General features: G+C 45.2%; 1 protein-coding gene across 1 annotated transcript in view; it reads right to left on the bottom strand.

The window, feature by feature from the left end:
- OTOG (otogelin) overlaps window positions 1–22,403 on the bottom strand; it is a 104,983-nt gene that overhangs the window by 5,801 nt on the left and 76,779 nt on the right. The window contains exons 40-51 of the mRNA XM_017977939.4: window positions 17,783–17,966; window positions 15,162–15,382; window positions 14,858–14,996; window positions 13,189–13,383; window positions 12,787–12,999; window positions 12,216–12,320; window positions 11,976–12,083; window positions 11,466–11,567; window positions 8,645–8,743; window positions 2,217–2,257; window positions 941–1,016; window positions 671–849 (exon numbers count right to left, since the gene is read on the bottom strand). Coding sequence (XP_017833428.4) covers window positions 671–849; window positions 941–1,016; window positions 2,217–2,257; window positions 8,645–8,743; window positions 11,466–11,567; window positions 11,976–12,083; window positions 12,216–12,320; window positions 12,787–12,999; window positions 13,189–13,383; window positions 14,858–14,996; window positions 15,162–15,382; window positions 17,783–17,966 — 1,662 coding nt within the window. The remainder of the gene's footprint in view (window positions 1–670; window positions 850–940; window positions 1,017–2,216; window positions 2,258–8,644; window positions 8,744–11,465; window positions 11,568–11,975; window positions 12,084–12,215; window positions 12,321–12,786; window positions 13,000–13,188; window positions 13,384–14,857; window positions 14,997–15,161; window positions 15,383–17,782; window positions 17,967–22,403) is intronic.

The raw sequence follows: 22,403 nt of genomic DNA, 5'->3' as shown, positions 1-22,403 counted from the left end.
TGTGAGGGATCCAGGAGCCTGAAAGGGCCCTTTGTAGGTGCTCGGGAAGAGGAGCTCCCAGCCTTCTCTCTCAGGCAGTTAGTCGCCCCTTTATCTACCCTGAGCCTCCCTTATAGCAAAGAGCATCTCCACCCTTTCAAAGACATTTCTAGTAAGTAAGGATGCCAGCTTTTATTCTAGACAGACCTCAATTTGAGTCTCAGTTCCTGTAGGACTTTGGACAAATGACAGGCTCCCTAAACCTCAATTTTCTCCTCTGAAAAATGGGAATAATTCTCACCCTCTTTATCCAACTAATATCTATTTGGCCCTTACTAGAAGCCAGTCACCGTCCTAAGTCCTGGGTATGAAGTGCTCCCCAAATAGTAGCAACACAGGCATGCAAACCAAAGGGACAGGGAATGTGCCGGGCATTCAGCAGGGACCTAATAAGTGCATGCTCTCTCTTTCAACACCCACCCTTGCCAGGCCCTAAATCTGTCCCTTACTGTTCCCCTCCTGGCCTCTCCCAACCCAGTCCCTTTCTTGGCACTTTCTACAGAGGTCTCTGAGGGCCCTTCTGACTTGTCTTGAGGGTGTAGGCCAACTTCAAGGGCTCCTCTGGTTCCTGGAGCACCCAGAGTCTGCCAGGGCAGCCCTCCTGACCCCACCCGCCTGGGCTGCACCCTACCGCCTCACAGTGGATGTCACACAGCACTGAGGTGGTGTTGATCTGGTAGAAGCTGGTGAGAGGGTCAAGCACGGCGGTGCAGCGGGAGGTGTGGCACACGCCATCTGCCGAGAGCTCCACCACTGTCTGGCCCGGCTGCATCACACCCAGCTCGCGGCTCAGACACACCGGGGCCTTCACTGGATGGGCATGCAGAGTGGCCACGGTTGTCCAGAGCCCAGGCACCCGCACCCCCCAAGCCTGCCTCTGCCCGGAGGCTTCCCCACTCACCACACTCGTACTTGGCGCAGCCACACACATTCTCCACGCTGTGCATGAATTCCTCATCCAGCTGGGATTTCTCCCACTGGGTAAAGCAGAGGCTGTTAGCACCCCAGGGTCAGGGCCAGCCTGGCCCTCAGGAGTAGTCTGCCACCTGGGCCCTCTCTATGTCAGTCCCTCCCTGTGGTGGGCAGGAGGGTGGCTGGCAGGCCTGGGGCCCCTCAGCACCCTGGAAGCTTAGTCCCTGGGCCTCCCTGATGAGGAGTGCTGTCCAGTGTCCTCCCCTTCTCAGTGAGGGACAAAGCCCTGGTTGGCTCACACTACATCTCACCTTTCTTCAGCAATTTTAAGAGGAGGAGGAGAGGGATGGTGGACAGAGTGAGAGGAAATGTGTGCTGGGGTGGGGAGGGTTACATATAATTCAGAAAAGGACAGTGAAATGACTTCACATTTCTTAAAGTATTAGTGGCCATGCAGCCTGGTGGCTAAGGGCATGGTTTCTAGAGACAGATTTCCTGGGTGTCAGCCCTGGCTCTGTGATATACTAGCTTCATGACCTTAACCTTGGCTTTCTTGTTTGCAGAATTGAGAAAACAACAGAATCAACCTCATGGGGTTATCGTGAGAATAAATAATACACGAAAGGCCTAGGAAAGTTCCTGGCATTTAGTAAGCTCTCAATAAACATTAGCTACCATCATGATTGTCAGTGTAATCATCATCATTATCATCTTTACCACCAGCACCATCATCCTCACCATCCCACCACCAGCATCACCACTGCATTATCACCATTACCACCATCACCATTATCCTCACTGTCCCCACCACCACCGTCACCACTGCATTATCACCATCACCACCACCATCATCATCACCGTCCCCACCACCAGTCACCACTGCATTATCACCATCACCACTACCATCATCCTCACCGTCCCCACCACTACCGTCCCCACTGCATTATCACCATCACCATCACCATCATCCTCACTGTCCCCACCATCATTGCCACCATCAGCATCATCACCATCACCTTCATGATAATTTTCATCATCATCATTGTACTTAATCCTTACCAAAACTCTAAAGCATGATTATGTCCACTTTACAAAGGAGGGCATCATACCCAGAAAGCCAGTGGTGGAGCCTGGGACAAGAATGCTGACTTGCAACCCTGGGTTCCTTGCAGTAGATTAAAGGGGCAGGTTCTCTAGGGGAGGGGATAGAGAGGAAAGGAAAGGGGAGCAGACCAGGGAGTGTTGGAGGAGGAGGGTCTCCATACCAGATGGCACCGGGGCACTGGGATTGTGTCGCAGTCACACTCTGAAAAACACAAGGGGCCAGGCCCCACTTCATCAGAGCTGTCCAGGTGGAAATCCTATGGGTATCCTGGACCTCTCACTGCTGGCACACACCCTCCTCTGAAGCCCCAGCTCCAGGCCAGGCCTGGGAGAGGAGAGGAAAAGGCCCAAAGCTCAGCCTCCTTCCATCCCTAGAGGCAGGAGGCCTGCAACTCCCCTGGTTAGGCAGGTGAGCAGTGATGGTTTCTGAACACCAAGCTCTCCACTGGGTGTGGAGTGAGGATAAATAGGGAGGTGGGCAATCACAGGTTTCCTTTTGTCACCTGGGTTCATCCTTCCACCTGGTCCAGAGCCTATTCTAGAGCAGAGGCAGGGCCTCTCTGGGAAAAAACATGGCATGGGTGGAACTTCTGACCATCTACATTTCCTGCATCCATGTTCCCGCAAGCTGAATTTTGCTGCTCGCAGGCTTTCCCCATAGCAGGTCTTATCTGTGAGAGAGCTGATGGCTGAGCACTGCTAACAAACTTAAGAGTCCACTGCTCCAGCTGCATCAAGGGACTGAGAACTCCAGGCCAGAGTCGCTGTGAACACTCTTCTGAGTCACTCATTCATGCAACAAATAGTTTTAAGCATCAACTATACGCTGAGTTTTATTCTGTACTGTGGGGACATAACAATGAATGAAACAGACTAAAATCCCTGCCTTCATGAGGTTTACATTCCAGTGAAGCCTGGAAAAAGACACACAAAATAGACGGGGGGTTTTCAAGATGATGCAGTGAGAACAACTCGGGATTGCAGCTCTCAGCGAATGCTCAGAGGGGCGTCCACTCAGAGACCCAATCGAAAAGTCAGCAACTACTCAGACGACAGGTGGATAAACCCATAAAGATGGGAAGAAACCAGTGCAAAAAGGAGGAAAACACCCGAAACCAGAACACCTCGCCTCCTACAAAGGACCAAAACTGCTCACCAGCAAGGGAACAAAGCTGGACGGAGAATGACTGTGATGAAATGACGGAATTAGACTTCAGAAGGTGGGTAATGAGAAACTTCTGTGAGCTAAAAGAACATGTTCTAAATCAATGCAAAGAAACTAAGAACCTTGAAAAAAGATTTGAGGAAATGATAACAAGAATGGATACCTTAGAGAGGAATATGAATGAATTGAAGGAGCTGAAAAACACAATACAAGAACTTCACGAAGCATGCACAAGTTTCAACAGCTGAATTGACCAAGCAGAAGAAAGAATATCAGAAGTCGAAGATCAACTCAGTGAAATAAAACGAGAAACGAAGATCAGAGAAAAAAGCGCAAAAAGGAATGAACAAAGTCTCCAAGAAATGTGGGACTATGTGAAGAGACCTAACCTACGTTTGATAGGTGTACCAGAATGTGACAACGAGAATGAATCCAAGCTGGAAAATACTCTTCAGGATATTATCCAGGAAAATTTCCCCAACCTAGCAAGGCAGGCCAACTCTCAAATTCAGGAAATACAGAGAACACCACAAAGATATTCCGCAAGAAGAGCAACCCCAAGGCACATAATCGTCAGATTCAACCGGGTTGAAATAAAGGAGAAAATACTAAGGGCAGTCAGAGAGAAAGGTCGGGTCACCCACAAAGGGAAGCCCATCAGACTCACAGCAGATCTCTCGGCAGAAACTCTACAAGCCAGAAGAGAGTGAGGGCCAATATTCAACATCCTTAAAGAAAAGAACTTTCAACCCAGAATTTCATATCCAGCCAAACTGAGCTTCGTAAGTGAAGGAAAAATAAAATCCTTTGCGAACAAGCAAGTACTCAGAGATTTTGTCACCACCAGGCCTGCTTTACAAGAGCTCCTGAAAGAGGCACTACACATAGAAAGGAACAACTAGTACCAGCCATTCCAAAATCACACTAAATGCTAAAGAGCATCAACATAATGAAGAATCTACATCAACTAACGGGCAAAACAGCCAGCTAGCATCAAAATGGCAGTATCAAATTCACACATAACAATATTAACCCTAAATGTAAATGGACTAAATGCACCAATCAAAAGACACAGACTGGCAAACTGGATAAAAAAACAAAACCCATCTCCCATACAAGGATACACAAAGGCTCAAAATAAAGGGATGGAGGAAGATTTACCAAACAAATGGAGAGCAAAAAAAAAAAAAAAAAAAACCAGGAGTTGCAATTCTCATCTCTGATAAAATAGAATTTGAAGCAACAAAGATCAAAAGAGACACAGAAGGCCATTACATAATGGTAAAAGGATCGATACAACAAGAAGAGCTAACGATCCTAAACATATATGGACCCAATACAGGAGCACCCAGATACATAAGGCAAGTTCTTAACGACTTACAAAGAGACTTAGATTCCCACACAATAATAGTGGGAGACTTTAACACTCCACTGTCAATATTAGACAGATCAACCAGACAGAAAATTAACAAGGATATCCAGGGCTTGAACTCAGACCTGGAGCAAGCAAACCTGATAGACATTTACAGAACTCTCCACCCCAAATCCACAGAATATACATTCTTCTCAGCACCACATCACATCTACTCTAAAATTGACCACATAATTGGAAGTAAAGCACTCCTCAGCAAATGCAAAACAACTGAAATCATAACAAACAGTCTCTCAGACCATAGTGCAATCAAGTTAGAACTCAGAATTCAGAAACCAACTCAGAACTGCACAGCTTCATGGAAACTGAACAACTAGCTCTTGAATGTTGACTGGATAAATAATGAAATGAAGGCAGAAATGAAAAAGTTCTTCGAAACCAATGAGAACAAAGACACAACATGCCAGAATCTCTGGGACACATTTAAAGCAGTCTCTAGAGGAAAATATATAGCAATAAGTGCCCATATATGAGGAGAATGGAGAGATCCAAAATTGACACCCTATCTTCAAAATTGAAAGAGCTAGAGGAGCAAGATCAAAAACACTCAAAACCTAGCAGAAGACAAGAAATAACTAACATCAGAGCAGAACTGAAGGAGATAGAGACACGAAAAACCCTTCAAAAAATCAATAAATCCAAGAGCTGGTTTTTTGAAAAGATCAACAAAATAGACAGACCACTAGCCCGATTGATAAAAAAGAAAAGAGAGAACAACCAAATAGATGCAATAAAAAATGACAAAGGGGAAATCACCACAGATTCCACAGAAATTCAAACCATAATTAGAGAATACTACAAACAACTCTATGCACATAAACTAGTAAACCTGGAAGAAATGGATAAATTCCTGGACCCCTGTGTCCTCCCAAGCCTAAATCAGGAGGAAGCTGAAACTATGAATAGACCAATAACAAGGTCAGAAGTCGAGGCAGTAATTAAGAGCCTACCACACAAAAAAAGCCCAGGTCCAGATGGGTTCACAGCCGAATTCTACCAGACACACAAAGAGGGGCTGGTACCATTCCTTCTGAAACTATTCCAAATAATCCAAAAAGAGGGAATCCTTCCCAAATCATTTTATGAGACCAACATCATCCTGATACCAAAACCCGGCAGAGACTCAACAAGAAAAGAAAACTTCAGGCCAATATCCATGATGAACATAGATGCAAAAATCTTCAATAAAATATTGGCAAGTCAATTGCAACAGCAAATTAAGAAACTTATCCATCATGATCAAGTAGGATTCATCCTGGGGATGCAAGGCTGGTTCAACATACTCAAGTCTATAAACGTAATTCACCACATAAACAGAACCAAAAACAAAAACCACATGATTATCTCAATTGATGCAGAGAAGGCATTCGACAAAATTCAACAGCCCTTTGTTCTAAAAACACTCAATAAACTCGGTATTGATGGAACGTATCTCAAAGTAATAAAAGCTATTTACAACAAACCAACGGCCAATATCATACTGAATGGGCAAAAACTGGAAGCATTCCCTTTGAAATCCAGCACTAGAAAAGGATGCCCTCTTTCACCTCTCCTATTCAGTATAGTACTGGAAGTTCTAGCCAGAGCAATCAGGCAAGAAAAAGAAATAAAGGGTATTCAAATAGGAAAGGTGGAAGCCAAATTGTCTCTATTTGCAGACGACATGATAGTATACCTAGAAGACCCGATCGCCTCAGCCCAAAAACTCCTGAAACTGATAAGCAACTTCAGCAAAGTCTCAGGATATAAAATCAATGTGCAAAAATCACAAGCATTCGTCTACACCAATAACAGACTTAAAGAAAGCCAAATCAAGAATGAACTGCCATTCACAATTGCTACAAAAAGAATAAAATACCTAGGAATACAACTCTCAAGGAATGTAAGGGACCTATTCAAGGAAAACTACAAACCACTGGTCAACCAAATAAGAGAGGACACAAACAGATGGAGAAACATTCCATGTTCATGGTTAGGAAGAATTAATATCGTGAAAATGGCTATACTGCCCAAAGTAATTTACAGAATCAATGCTATCCCCATCAAGCTACCATTGACTTTCTTCACAGAACTGGAAAAAAACACCATGAACTTCATATGGAACCAAAAGAGAGCCTGCATAGCCAAGTCGATTCTAAGCAAAAAGAACACAGCGGGGGGCATCACACTACCGGATTTCAAATTATACTACAAGGCTACAGTAATCAAAACAGGATGGTACTGGTACCAAAACAGAGATATACACCAATGGAACAAAACAGAGGCATCGGAGGCAACACAACATATCTACAACCATACAATCTTTGATAAACCTGACAAAAACAAGCAAGGGGGAAAGAATTCCCTGTTTAATAAATGGTGTTGGGAAAACTGGTTAGCCATGTGCAGAAAGCAGAAACCGGACCCCTTCCTGACACCTTACACTAAAATTAACTCCAGATGGATTAAAGACTTAAACATAAGACCTGACACCATAAAAACCCTAGAAGAAAATCTAGGCAAAACTATCCAGGACATAGGAGTAGGCAAGGACTTCATGAAAAAAACACCAAAAGCATTGGCAACAAAAGCCAAAATAGACAAATTGGACCTAATCAAACTCTACAGCTTCTGCACATCAAAAGAAACAGTCACTAGAGTGAATCAGCAACAAACAGAATGGGAAACAATTTTTGAAGTTTACCCATCTGACAAAGGGCTGATATCCAGAATTTACAAAGAACTCAAACAGATTTACAGGAAAAAAACAAACAAGCTCATTCAAAATTGGGCAAAGGATATGAACAGACACTTTACGAAAGAAGACATATATGAGGCCAACAATCATATGAAAAAATGCTCATCATCACTGGTCATCAGAGAGATGCAAATCAAAACCACATTGAGATACCATCTCACGCCAGTTAGAATGGCGATCATTAAAAAATCTGGAGACAACAGATGCTGGAGAGGATGTGGAGAAATAGGAACAATTTTACACTGTTGGTGGGAGTGTAAATTAGTTCAACCATTGTGGAAGACAGTGTGGCGATTCCTCAAGGCCTTAGAAATAGAAATTCCATTTGACCCAGCAATCCCATTACTGGGTATATATCCAAAGGACTATAAATCGTTCTACTATAAGGACACATGCACACGAATGTTCATTGCAGCACTGTTTACCATAGAAAAGACCTGGAATCAACCCAAATGCCCATTGATGATAGACTTGATTGGGAAAATGTGGCACATATACACCATGGAATATTATGCAGCAATCAGAAATGATGAGTTCGTGTCATTTGTAGGGACATGGATGAATCTGGAGAACGTCATTCTCAGCAAGCTGATACAAGAACAGAAAATGAAATACCGCATATTCTCACTCATAGGAGGGTGATTAAAAAATGAGAACACATGGACACAGAGAGGGGAGTACTAAACACTGGGGTCTATTGGGGGGAAAAGGGGAGGGCCAGTGGGGAGGGGAGCTGGGGAGGGATAGCCTGGGGAGAAATGCCAAATGTGGGTGAAGGGGAGAAAGGAAGCAAAACACACTGCCATGTGTGTACCTATGCAACTGTCTTGCATGTTCTGCACATGTACCCCAAAACCAAAAATGCAATAAAATTTTTTTTTTAAATCACATATTTATATAAAATTCACTGGTTTTTATTATTGATCACTGACATTCCCACCTGTTTCCTAAAAGGATGTGAGGAGAATTTTAACAAAAATTATGTTTTTGAGGCAGGGCGTGGTGGCTTATGTCTGTAATCCCAACACTTTGGGAGGCCAAGGTGGGTGGATCACCTGAGGTCGGGAGTTTGAGACCTGCCTGATCAACATGGAGTAACCCCATGTCTACTAAAAATTAGCTGGGTGTGGTGGTGCATGCCTGTAATCCCAGCTACTTGGGAGGCTGAGGCAGGAGAATCACTTGAACTCAGCCCCTCTCCTCAGCAGGGTTACTGGATCTCCAGCTGGAGAGGCTGTCCTGACCACTGACTTACCACAGGACTTGTAGGGGCAGCAGCGGTCGGGGCTCCACACCTCCACCAGGGCAGTGCCCAGGCCACACTGCACTTGGGGACAGCGAAAGCTCTCACACACTGTGGGGGAGGAGAGGCAGATGATGTGTCAGTCACAGACACCTGGGGCTGTGAATCCTCAGAAGGGCAATGCTGGCTAGGAGGGGCTAGCCCCTGCCTCCTCCTTAGTGACCCCCACTGTCCTCGGAGCCCTAGGGAAGAGTCTGGGCACCCAAAATATCCCCAGGGAGCTACTTCAGGTCCTGGTACTGTGCCTGTGAGGCACTGGTGATGTGACAGGGTCAGAACCTCAGGCTCATTAAACTGGGCTCCCCAGCCTGGAGTCGTCCTGCAAGAGGTAGTCAGAGGAGAGCCAGCCATTAGGGTAAGGTCTGCGAATGGGGACGATCAGGCTCTGTCAACACGTTTCCCACCCTGTGGAAACGTCATCCACTTGGGGTACACCTGAGCCTACGCTGCTTCAGCTGACGCTACCCTGCAGGGCCCATACTTCCTTTCTTCCTAGTCTTCAGGCTGACTTTTCTCAGTTCTGGATTCCTTGGCCATTCTCATTTGCTGAGAGAACAAGGCAAGGGGTGAGGGAACTCCCAGGGTACAACATTTTGATGAATAGGGAGGGGCAAGGGTCAGCACTGAAGGTAAGGATCTGAAAACCGTAAGAGTTACTTGATTTACTAATAAAGTTATTGGCACAGGCAAGGATTATCAAATGGTGTTCCAAAAAATGAGGGAGAAGGACATTCTTATGGTGCCGAAGTAAATTATCCAGCAGGTGGCTATTTTCTGGTTGGAAGAGGAAAAATGTAAAATGGAGAGATCTTAGAATCATGGCCATCACCCTAATCTGGGCCAATGGTAACATCAGTTCTAGTGGCTCCCCCAGTATCTGGCACCTGATGTGATGTGCTATGAAGCTCATACACATACTGTCTAGCCCCAAATTTTTAACTCAAACCCATCAAGCCTTAGATGGAACTTTCAGTTTTAGGAAGCACAGAGGACTAGGTAACAGGTAAGCAGTTCCAAAAGAAAGCAACTGGCTAAGTCCAGAAGGTGGGCCTCTGCAGGGTCATGGCCTGGACTCCACAGTGGGAGGCCCTACAGGAAAGGGGACCTGTGCTAGGGTAAGAGAGACGTGAGGCACATCATTATAATGCATGGTCCTGGACAGGATCCTGGATTGGACAAACAAGAAGAAACATGGACTGGGCATAATATGAGTTGAAAATGTAAACATGGAAAGGTAGAGACGGTTCACTGAAAACAGCCAGTTTAAAAAAAAAAAAAGCATATCCAGAATGAGCTGATCTTGGTAAACTACATCTACTTGAAGGCATAGAGAGAATCTGGAAGGGTATGTATCCACTGAAGCATTGGCAATGGAATTATCCAGCAGGTGGGAAGATGGTATTTTCATTTTCTTGCATTTACTTGGAATGTATACTTTCTACAATGCACGTACAGTGCTTTTGTCATGTTAAAGTATGATGAAGATTGGGAGAAAGTGATTATATCAACAGCCTCTGTTTTTGAGCACCTACTGCATACCAAGGACCATTAGGTCCTTCACATAAATTATCTCTAATATCCACAACAGCCCCTGAAGGCAAATACTAGCATCGCCATTTTACAAATGAGCAACCTCAGCTCAGAGAGTAAGTAACTTGCCCTGGGCCACACAGCTGGTAGAGGGCAGAACTGAGGCTTGGAGGCTGACTGACTATGCGCACACTCCATCCACATGACTAGGCTGCCTCTCGAGAAACATGGAAAGAAATGTGACTACAGAAGGATGGCTCAGGGGTGAGGTGATGACAGAAAGAGAAAGACAGAAGAGAAGGAGAAAGGATAGTGAATCTCTGCTCAGATCAGTCTTGCAAATACTGTGGCAAGTGGCCAAACAGCTCCTGGTCAGGTGGGGCCTGGTCATCTGGGCAACTCTCATGGGATGGGAGCCTACGTTTTTTCTGAGGTGGCTCTTGACATTGAATAAATCAGGGTGGCCCTTGGGTGTCCTGATGGGGAGGCCCCTCTCCTACTCTGCTCTGGGTAAGAAAAAACATCAGGCTTCTATTATTCGTGTGTAAAGCAATTTTTGTAAATTGAATCATATTTAAATCAAACCATTTTGTTCATTTTCATCCATTAAAGCAAACAGTCCGTAATGCTGGCTGCACTATGCTTAATAGTTACTACTGAGGTCCTGTGTACACAGTGCATTCTCTATCAAGGTACTATGAACACAGTACATAATATGTACATACTATCCATGTCTACATGTATGTATAGTATCATACATACAGGTATCAGGTCCTATAAAAATACTGGAAAAGGCATACTTCTTTTTTATCATTGCAAAATAAAAGAGTTTCAGAGGCTTTGCAGCATGGGGCCTTCTGTGATAGCCTCCAGAAGCAGGCACTATGGCGACACAGTGGCGAAAGGGACCCTGAAGGGGGGCCTTGGGTCAGTCGGGAAATGAGGACTTCTTATCAGTGCTGCAGGGATGGGGGGACCCAAGCATTTGTCCTTCAACCCAAGCCTCTGTCTGCCCTTGAGAGCCTCCATGGAGGAGACAGGCTTGGACCTCCCACCTTTCAGCCTGACAAGCTGACCCAGCTTCTTCAGGTGGGCCTGCACTCATCCTGGCTTCAGCTGCTCTGCCCTCCGGAGCTCACCACCGGCTCTGTTGCTCTCGGTCAACCCCCACTGGTCCTGGGGCAAGAACTCTGTGAAGGGCTCCTTTCCACCATGGCCCACCCTGTGCCCAGCCAGGACTCACCACACTGGTACAGAGGGCAGCAGAGCTCTGTGGTGTTCCTGTGCACAGTGAGCGCCTCCCCTTCCTGACACTCGGGGATGGGATCTGGACAGTCACCGCAGGCTGAGGGGAAAGAAGGTCAATGCTGTAACAGCAGTCCCTGCATAGGGGCTTAGCACATAGCAGGTAGGGGATCCTCCACAACCCAGGTGTGGCAGGAGCTAAGCTAATAGCAGCATCACATGGTCTCATGTGACCCGTTCTGGAATCAGATTCTGGAAGTTCTCCCTCTCGTCCACCCAAAGGCATCCCTCTCATCCACCATGCCAGTTTCCTCTTGCTCAGTCATCTAGAGGGTAATAGGAGGGTGGTGTCCTCTTCCTCCCACCCTGTTTCCTGGACAGTGAGCTTGTCTTTCTCCCTTTGCCCACTCCATCTGAAGAACCCCCAGCCTTTCCTCCCAGCTGCCCAAGGACACAGGGGTGAGGCTGGCAGACTGTGATCCAGCTGTATGCACTGGCGGTGACCCACCGCAGAAGTAGGAGGTGCAGCAGGAGTCCCCCAGGCGGCCCGCGATCAGGGTCTGGTCCTGTCGGCAACTGGGAACCAGCTCTGCCTTGCAGAGATCTGGGTCACACTCTGAGGAAAAGGCCGGATTTAGGTGCTGGGAGAGGAACCTGCCTGGCCACACCTGGGCACCTGAGCCGCCAGAGCCGTCCTCCCCCCACTGCCCTCAGCCCGTCCCCACCCTCCCTGCCCCAGGCCTCTCACCACAGCTGTAGCTGGGGCAGCAGGAGTCCTCCTGGAAATGGGTGAGGAGGCGGTGGCCTGGGCGGCAGGTAGGGGCGAGGCCCTCACATACAGTCTGGTTACACACTGGCCCAGGAACCACAGGGCCTGTCACCTGGTGGCTGGATGTCCCCACTGCTCTCCAGCACTGCCTACCCCCTGGACACCTGGTCCCACTCCTCCCCACTGCCCCCAGGATGCACACTCCTAGATGAGGCTTTGAGGGTCACAAAAGGGTTCAGAACTGAGACAGAAGAGCAGCAAGACCTAACATTTGTCAACATGTGCCAAAATGGGCCCCATTGTCAGCTCATGTTCCGGGAGAATGAACAAAGGCACAGAGGATGTGAACTGATTTGCCCGAGGCCACATGGCTACAGGTGGGGGAGGAAGAGTGACCAGGCTGCCTGACTCCACAGCACTCCCTGCACTGACTTCTGAGCCTCTACCCCTGCCCCCAGGCATTCTCTCCTCCACTGGAGAGAGTGTGCATGGCTGGAGCCTTTTAACTGTTTTACAGTTGAGGTCCAAGGAAGTGAAAGCAGACACTCACCACAGACAGTCCCCAGGCAGCAGGGATCCTTGGTGGGCAGGAGCAAAGCCACCTCCCCAAATCGTGGGCAGCTCTCAGGGCGGGGGCCAGGGCAGCCCGGATCCAATGCAACGATGTTGTCTGGGGCTTGGCACTGCTGCTGGCAGCAGCCGCTGAGGGAGCTGTTCCAGGTCTCCCCCAGGGCCCTCGGCACCCCCATGCTGTCAGTGCAGGCTGCAGAGGGGCATGGCAGGGTGCAGGGGACTGAGGAAGGTAGGGAGCCCAGACCTTCCCAGGCTAGACTCTCCCTGGGGTACTGACCACCCCTAAGCAGACCTGGAATGTTGCAGATGGGTCTCAGCCATGGGCAGCAGGAGGCGAGGTCAACTTTGGAGACCCTGCCCAGGGAGGGGAGGAACCTACCGCACTTGGCCTCCGAGATGCAGAGTGCGGAGTGGTGCCGGTGTAAGATGGTGCCCTCAGAGCAGACGCAGCCCTCGCCCAGCACCTGGCAGTGCTCTGGGTCCAGAGGGCCTAGCAGCCCATCCTGGCATGTCTTGGGGGGCTCACAGGCCGTCACACATGCCTGGTATGTGGAGTCGCTGGAGCACAGAAAGGCTGCAGGGGCACAGTGGGCATCAGGCCTACCTCAGACCCCAGGCAGGGCTCCCCATTGAGGGCCGAAAGAATAGGAAGGGATGAGGAGGGGGCTCAGAGTGTCATCTGTGCCTCAGCAGAGAGTGCCTAAGTCAAAGGGCTTGGTGACATCACCTCCTTCTTTAGATCAGGCCTCAGCAAAGTACAGCCCACAGCCCAAATCCAGCCCACTGTCTGTTTCTGCAAAGTTTTATTGGAACACAGTCATGCCTGTTCTTTTATATATATTCTGTCCAAGGCTGTTTTTGTACTAAAAAGGTAGAGTTGAAGATTATGACTGAGACCATATGGCACACAAAGCATCAAATATTTGCTATCTGAATATTTACAGAAAAGGTTTGCCAACCCCTTGCTTTAGATCAGTGTTTTCAAACTTCCTCTACTGCAAAAAGTGGATATTACGTTGTGGCCCGATACACACAAACATGTAGAACAGTGGTCCTCAAATTCAACTACACAAGAATCCCTTGGGAGTTTTTGAGGTACCATTGTAGGGAGCCCACCCCAGGCCAACTGAATCTCTGATGGTGGGGTCCATGCATTTTCAAGTTCCTTGAGTGATTTCAAAGAGTATTTAGGATTGAAAATCGCTTCTATATAAAATAAAAAAATCTCTTTTACAAAATAACACTTAAACTTTCTATGAACAATACACACTGGTATTTTTCATTCTATTCTACTGTAGTTTTTTAAATGCTGGTGCTGACCCCTAAACTGATTTCATTCTCACTAAGTTGGAATCCACAGTTTGAACATCATAACACAAGAGGACTTTTGTCTTTTCCTCTTTTACTTGTCGTATTGTGGGTGTGGCCTTCCTGTGAGCCAATCCCAGCCTTTCTGGATGTGTTCACATTTATAAATCAAGCTACTTTACCCCAGGCCACCTCTGTAGACCCTACCAGTCAAACCTATTTGGGGGAGGAGGAGGCAGATCTCATCTCCTTTCTGCAGGAAAGAGGGGAAAGACTGCAAGAAGAGAAAGATGAGCAAAAAAGAAGTAGAGGGAGCTAAGATGTACTGGACGGAGTCCGAAGGGTGGGGGAGGCCTATGTGAGCACTCGGCACACTCTCCCCGACAGCCTCAAAACCACCCTGGGAGGGAGCGATGGTTGCAGACTCTACTTTCAGAGAAGAGATGCAAAGAAAGCAAATACTAAATGACAATACAATTACTATGTGCTAATATATTCAATGAATTATAATAAATAAGTGTTCATTAATATAAAAATGTATATACTTTTATATTTAATATAAAAATTAAATATAAATTAAACATAAAATATTTATAAATTTACTAATGCGATAAATAAATGCATGAATGAGTAAAGCTGGGAAACTGTACATGAATTTACATCCAGGAGCCTTTTCCCACTTTAACAGGGGATGGGAGCAATAGTCACAAAGGAGGGTCTCCCTGGTCCCCCAAACTCACGGCAGTAGTCAGAACGCCGCCACTCGATGCACACGTGAAATTTGTGGCACATGGCCACATACACAGTCAGGGCCACACAGGGCTGCTGCACGTACTTGGTGTCCCGGATCCACAGCTCACAGAATGACTCTGGAGACACCTGGGCATATGCATCAGGCAGTGCTGCTTACTCTGATGCCACACATCCCAGGACCCAACTCCTCCCCTCCCTGCCCAGAAGGAACAATGAGCCTCTGCAGGTAGGTACCGCCATCCCCAGTTAGCCCGGGAGGTGTCCCCAACGTTGGACCTAGTTGGCACATACAAAGCGGTGGCAGGCACTGAAGGTGCGGTTGGACACCATGCGAAGGCAGGGCGAGCAGTCAGTTGTGGCACAGCTGTCTGGGCGGAAGCGTGTCTGACCCACTGAGGTCAGGGAGCTGGGCACCTGCCAGCTGTCCAGAAAGGGAGCAGGGTCCTCAGCCCCACCCACCACTGAGCCATCCTTCAGGGTGAGGTCATTGGCTGCATCTCCATCACAGATACCTGAAAGGGGCCAAACAATCCCAACAGCCACGATCGTCACTACCACTCTCATGTCGTCAGCTCTCACTTTTTGTATTCTGCACAGTTTTTTGAGGTCAATAACAGCATTATCCCCATTTTATAGGTGAGGAAAATTAGGCGAAGGGAAACTAGGAAACGTGCTATAAAAAAAAATATCTTTATTCTTAGGAAATACACATGTATTTAGGGGTAAAGGGACACAATGTCTTGAAGCTATTTTCAAATGGTTCTGAAAAATGCATATATATCTATATCTATATATATATAATGTGCATATAAAAATGTATACACACAGAGAGAGAAGGAGAAAAGCAAATAGGGTAAAATGTGAACCATTGGTAAATCTGGGTAAAAGGTATACATTATCTTATACTATCTTTGCAAATTCTAAATTTTTATAAGTTTTGCTATATTTCAGCAAAATTAAAAGCTACCCTCCAAAAAATCTGCTTTAGCAGTGACTGCTAGCTAATTATTACAACTCTTCCCTCGTTTTCCTGGGCCGTCAGTATATTTTTCCCAGATGCCCTTGCAGCTAGGTGAGATCATCTGATTGAGTCCCAGACAATGGCATGTGAGCGAAGGTGACGAGTACCACCTCCAGGCCTAGTCCATAAAACCATCCCAACTGCCTCCTCTCCTGTGAATTTGGAAACTCATGTTAATATGGCAGAACCGGAAGATAGATGGAATCTAGATCTCTGAATCATTGCTATCCATTTGGGAACTTATGTATGCCAGAAATAAGCTTCTGTTGTGCTAAGGCACTGGGATGAGAGTAAGGGTGAAATTTATCTGTCCTAGCTTTTAATGTGACCTAAACTTCTGGTCTCATCTCTCACACACTATCTATGTGCTCCAGACACACACTTTCCTGCCCACAACTCTACTCAAGCTGCTCCCTCTGCCTGAAATACTTTCTCAGATGTGCTTCCTTCAAGGATGCCTCAGATGCACCACCCATGACCTTCCAAAATCTGTGTAACAGTCACTGTCTTGCAGGTCAGCCTTTCACAAAAGATTGCAGCTCTTTGAGTGAAGACTCATTTTCTTTTAGATTCTCATTTATCTCAGCACTCCCCCAAGTTTTTCTAGCAGGGTGCCCAGCTATCAGATGTTCTATCAAATAAAATGGAGATATAAATGATCTGACTTCTGCTTCAACACCTCTAACTACCATTCTGTGAATATAAAGCATGATTAAAGGCAAACTCTCATATCTTATTAATGGTCCCCACGGTCACATTTTGGGTCTTGGCTTTAAATCAGTGAGGGGTGACACAAAGGTATCCTAGGGAGAAGTTGGCTCACCAGGGTACTGCTGACCACAGTGCTGTTTGCTGGGAATGAACAGAAGAGAAGGAAGAAATGGTGAGAAAAAGATGATGGTAGTGATGCTGATGGTGGTGGTGGTGATGGTGGTGGTGGTGGTGGTGGTGGTGGTGGTGATGGTGGCTTATGTGTAAGAAGTGTTCGGTGTAAGAACAGAAGCATCATAAAACAGGAATTTTGTCTGTTTTGTTCACTGTTTTATCCCTAGTGCCTGGCACATGGCAAATATGCATTGAACAAAGGAAAGAATGAGCATGGAGCTGACCTGCATGTGTTAGCGCATGTGTAGAGGGCATTTTGAATGCAGAAGGGCATGAATGTGAATGTGTGAATGATCGCCAGGGCTGCAGGTGGAGGATGGAGGGTGTATGTGTGTGTGAGTCTATGTGTCACGAGTGTTTCTAGCTCACCCATAATGACAATCATGGTAGCCTGTCATGGATTGCCCCATGAATGTGCTTATGCCCCGGAGATGAGCAGTGGCCCACATCCAGGCTTGTCCTGTAGCTCTTTTCCTTATGAGAATACATTCAATCCCTTAGGACATGCTCTCTGCAATTATGCTGTGGTCTGAAGAGCACTAGTTCTGTGTATTGTAGCAGCTCTGCTGTGTGCCCTTAGCTAAGCCACTTAATCTCTCTGAGCCCCTTTTCTTCTTTAGTTCAGTGGGGATACTAATGGCTATCTCTCAGTGCTGTTGTGTGGATTACCAGGAATAAGTGAGATAAGAGTGTGGAAGTACTTTGTGAGATGCCCAGGCTCAGGCATATGGAGAGGATTATCCAACATTAGGAGGCTATCAGGGAAGCTGACAGACAATCCTGGCTGAAGTGACAACTAGCTGAGTCCCTACAGCCGTCTACTATCTCCCTACTGGCAGCTTTGGCCCCAGGACACAAGACATTAGACTTTCCTGCACTGGCAGCTCTCCTACTCCCACCTCTGGCCTGGTATTCTGTCACAGCCTTTCCTGCTCCAGAAGGAATTGTCTGGAGGAAGAAGTGGACCTGGGAAACATCCCCTTCCCCCAGCTGGGTCCCACCTTACCGCACAGGCCATGGCCCTGGGCCTTGCTGGCTTTGCTGGCCTCCACGATCATGAGTCCTGAGCTGTGGAGCCACTGGATCTGGATGTGTGAGGGAGTCAGGATCATGTACAAGTGGCCTGTGTCCTCGATTCTGAACCCATACCTGCTCACAGGTGGCCACACAGGCTGCGAGTCCACAGTCACCTTGGGAGGGAATTCGGTGTGAGCACAGCTTGTCCATCAGTCCACCCATGTATTCATTTATCCATCCATCCATCCACCCACCCACCCATCCATCCATCATCTGACAAACATTTTTTAGGTATTTCCTGTGTGCCAGGCTGTTTCAGACACATGCAGCCAAATCACAGTCAAAGTGGCATGGGAAGATTCTAAAACTATTTTATGGGAAAAATACAATGAAACAAGAAATGCAATAACAGGAGGCAAGCTGCATCTTAATGCCCAGATAAACACAAATCCAGAGACCTTCCAACCACTCTTCTTTCCTGATTCTGTTCCGATAATTTCTTCTGGGAGATTCTCCCTAAATTCCCAGTCTTGGGGTTACATACCACTGCTCTGGACTTTCCTTATCTCTATGCTGACCATTAAGACAGAAAATCTACTTGGTTCCACATCAAGATCTCCAGTGAACTGAGTTTCTTAAGGGCAGATACTATGTCTGATTCATCTTTGAATCCCCAACATCTGCCTTTGGGCTGACATAAATCAGGGCTAAATCAATATTTGTCAAATATGCAACACATTCTAATTATCACAAATACTTTAAATTCAAGGCTACAACCTCTACTACATATTATCAAGGTTTATATACAAATTTAAATGTACCATGGGTTATTATAACAGTTTTACACTGAAAAAAATGGGATATGAAAAGATTAAGATTTTAAAGTGTTTATAATGAATTAACCTCCTCCCTTCAAGATTAGACTGTTTCAGATGCTCCTGAATGTCAAGTGGGCCAATAAAGAAATTATGAAAAAAATTGAAACATTTCTTGAAATAAATGATAATGGAAACACAACATACCAAAACCTACAGGATACAGCAAAAGCAGTATTAAGAGGGAAATTTATAGCTATTAGTGCCTACCTCAGAAAAGAAGAAAAACTTCAAATAAATAACCTAACAATGTATCTTAAATAACTAAAAAAGCAAGAGAAAACCAATCTAAAATTAGAAGAAAAGAAATAATAAAGATCAGAGCAGAAATAAATAAATTGAAATGAAAAAAATACTTAAGATCAATGAAACTGAAAGTTTGTTTGAAAAGACAACAAAATCGACAAACCTTTAGCCTCAACTGAGAAAAAAGAAAGAAGACTCTAATAAAATCAGAGATGACAAAGGAGACATTATAACTGATACTGCCAACATTCAAAAGATCATTAGCAGCTACTATGAGCAGCTATATGCCAGTAGAAGAGAAAATCTAGGGGAAATGGATAAATTCCTAGACACATACACCTACCAAGATTGAACCAAAAAGAAATCCAAAATCTGAAAAGACTAATAACAAGTAGCGAGATAGATGTAATAAAAAGTCTCCTAGTAAAGAAAAGCCTGGGATCTGATGACTTCACTGCTGAATGCCACCAACATTTGAAGAAGAGCATATAATACCAATCCTACTCACACTATTCTGAAAAATAGAGTAAGAGGGAATATTTACAAACTCATTTTATGAGACCATTGTTACCCTGGCCAGGACATATCAAAAAACCAGACCAGGACATATCAAAAAAAGACTGCAAGTCATTATCTCTGATAAATATTGATGTAAAAATCCTCAGCAAAATACTAGCAAGCTAAATTCAACAATACATTCTAAAAGATCATTCATCGTGACCAAGTGGGATTTATCTCTGGGATGACAGGGTGGTTCAATATATGCAAATCAATTGAAGTGATACATTATATCAACAGAATAAAGGACAAAAAAATACGATCATTTCAAATGATGCTGAAAATGCATTCAATAAAATTCAACATCCCTTCATAATAAAAATCCTTTAAAAACTAGGTATAAAAGGAACATACCTCAATGTAATAAAAGCCACATATTACAGAACCACAGCTAGTATCATATTGAATGGGGAAAAATGAAAAGCCTTTCCTACAACATCTGGAACACGACAAGGATGTCCACTTTCACCACTGTTATTCAACATAGTATTGGAAGTCTTACCTAGAGCAATCAAACAAGAGAAAGAAATAAAGGGCATCCAAACTGGAATGGAAAAAGTCAAATTATCCTGTTTGCAGATGATATAATCTTACATTTGGAAAAAAAACTAAATATTCAACCAAAAAAAACTATTAGAACTGATTTTAGAAATTCAGTGAGGTTGCAGGATACAAAATCAGTAGCATATCTATATGCCAACAGTGAACAATCTGAAAAAAAAATCCCAGTTACAATAGCCACAAGTAAAATCAAATTATCTAAGAATTAACCAAAGAAGCAAAAGATCTTTACAATTAAAATTATAAAACCCTGATGAAAGAAATTGAACAGGACACAAATGGAAAGACAGTCCATACTCATGGATTAGAAGAAACAATGTTGTTAAAATGTCCATATTACTCAAAGCAATCTACAGATTCAATACAATCCCTATCAAAATACTAATGACATTCTTCACAGAAATAGAAAAAAAGAATCCTAAAATAAATAGGAAACCATAAAAGACCCAGAATAGCCAAAGCTATCCTGAGCAAAAAGAACAAAACTCGAGGAATCACATTACCTGACTTCAAATTATACTACAGAGATGTAGTAACCAAAGCAGCATAGTACTGGCATAAAAATAGGCATGTAGGCTGGGCACAGTGGGTCATGCCTTTAATCCCAGCACTTTGGGAGGCCGAGGTGGGCAGATCACCTGAGGTCAGGAATTTGAGACCAGTCTGGCTAACATGGTAAAACTCTGTCTCTTCTAAAAATACAAAAATTAGCCAGCCTGTAACCCAACTACTCAGCAAGCTGAGTCAGGAGAATCACTTGAACCTGGGAGATGGAGGTAGCATTGGGCCAAGATCATGCCACTGCACTCCAGCCTGGGCGACAGAGTGAGACTCTGCCTGAAAAACAAAAGCAAACAAACCAAAAACAGACATATACACTAATGGAACAGAATAGAGAACCCAGAAACAAACTCACACACCCTCAGTGAACTCATTTTCAACAAAAGTGTCAAGAACATACATTGGGGAAAAGACAGTCTCTTCAATAAATGGTGCTGGGAAAACTGGACATCTGTATGCATAAGAATAAAACTAGACCCTGTCTCTCACCGTATATAAAAATCAAATGAGGGAACGATAAGATGGCTGATCGATAACAGCTCAGGATTGCAGCTCTCAGTCAAAGCGCAGAGAACTAGAGGAAGCCACACTTTCAGACAAATTCTGGTTGCTCATGGAGCAGAAGATCCCCAGTGGAAGAACCACACGGGTCGCCGTGTGGCACCTCGGCACGGCAGTTCTCGGAGCAGAGTAAACAGGGCCGGCTCCCCTTCTGACCGAGGTTTGGAGGACCCACCCGGGTCCCCAGCATGACTCCTGAGACCGGCGCAGCGGCTGTGACGGCACCTCAGCACGGCAGCTCTCGGCGCAGAGTAAACGAGACTGGTTCCCCTTCTGATCAAGGTTTGGAGCCTGGGGAAGGCAGAGTCGCCCATTACGGATACAAGAAGGAGCCAGACAGGAGAATCCTGGGCAGAAAAGCACCATCAGTCTTAACACCGCCATTCTGGCCCTGGGAACTAACAACTTGGACATCCAATCAAGAGACCTAATCTGAAAGTTGGTAATTTCAAAGACGACAGGAGGATAAATTTACAATGATGGGAAGAAACCAGCATAAAAAGGCTGAGAATAGTCAAAATCAGAACGCCTCTCTCTCTAAAGATGATCACAGTTCCACAGCAACAATGGAACAAGGCTTGAAGGAGAATGAGCACATCCCAATGACAGAATCACTCTTCGAGGAATGGATAATAACAAACTTCTGTGAGTTAAAAGAACATGTTGTAGCCCAAGGTAAAGAAACTAGGAACTTTGAAAAAAGGTTTGATGAAATCCTATTGAGAATAGACAACTTAGAGAGGAATATAAGTGAATTAATGGAACTGAAGAATACAATACAGGAACTCCGAGAAGTATGTACAGGTTTAAACACTTGAATTGTTCAAGCAGAAGAAAGGATAACAGAGGTCAAAGTCCAACTTAATGAAAGAAAACAAGAAGACAAGATTAGAGATAAAAAGATAAAAAGGAATGAGCAAAGTCTCCAAGAAATGTGGGACTATATGAAAAGACCAAATTTACGTTTGATAGGTGTACCTGAATGCGACAGAGAGAATGAATCCAAGCTGGAAAATACCCTTCAGGATATTCTTTAGGACAATTTTCCTGAACTAGCAAAGCCGGTCAATATTCAACCCCAGGTAATACAGAGAACACCACAAAGATATTCCTCAAGAAGAGCAACCCCAAGGCACATAATCGTTAGATTTACCAGGGTTGAAACGAAGGAGAAAATACTAAGGGCAGCCAGAGAGAAAGGTCAGGTTACCCACAAAGGCAAGCCTATCAGACTTACAGCCGATCTCT

This window comes from Callithrix jacchus, chromosome 10 (assembly GCF_049354715.1).
Source record: "Callithrix jacchus isolate 240 chromosome 10, calJac240_pri, whole genome shotgun sequence".
Taxonomy (NCBI): Eukaryota; Metazoa; Chordata; class Mammalia; order Primates; family Cebidae; genus Callithrix; species Callithrix jacchus.
The sequence above is the reverse complement of the archived record's forward strand: the minus strand, read 5'-3'. Positions and strand labels throughout refer to the sequence as shown.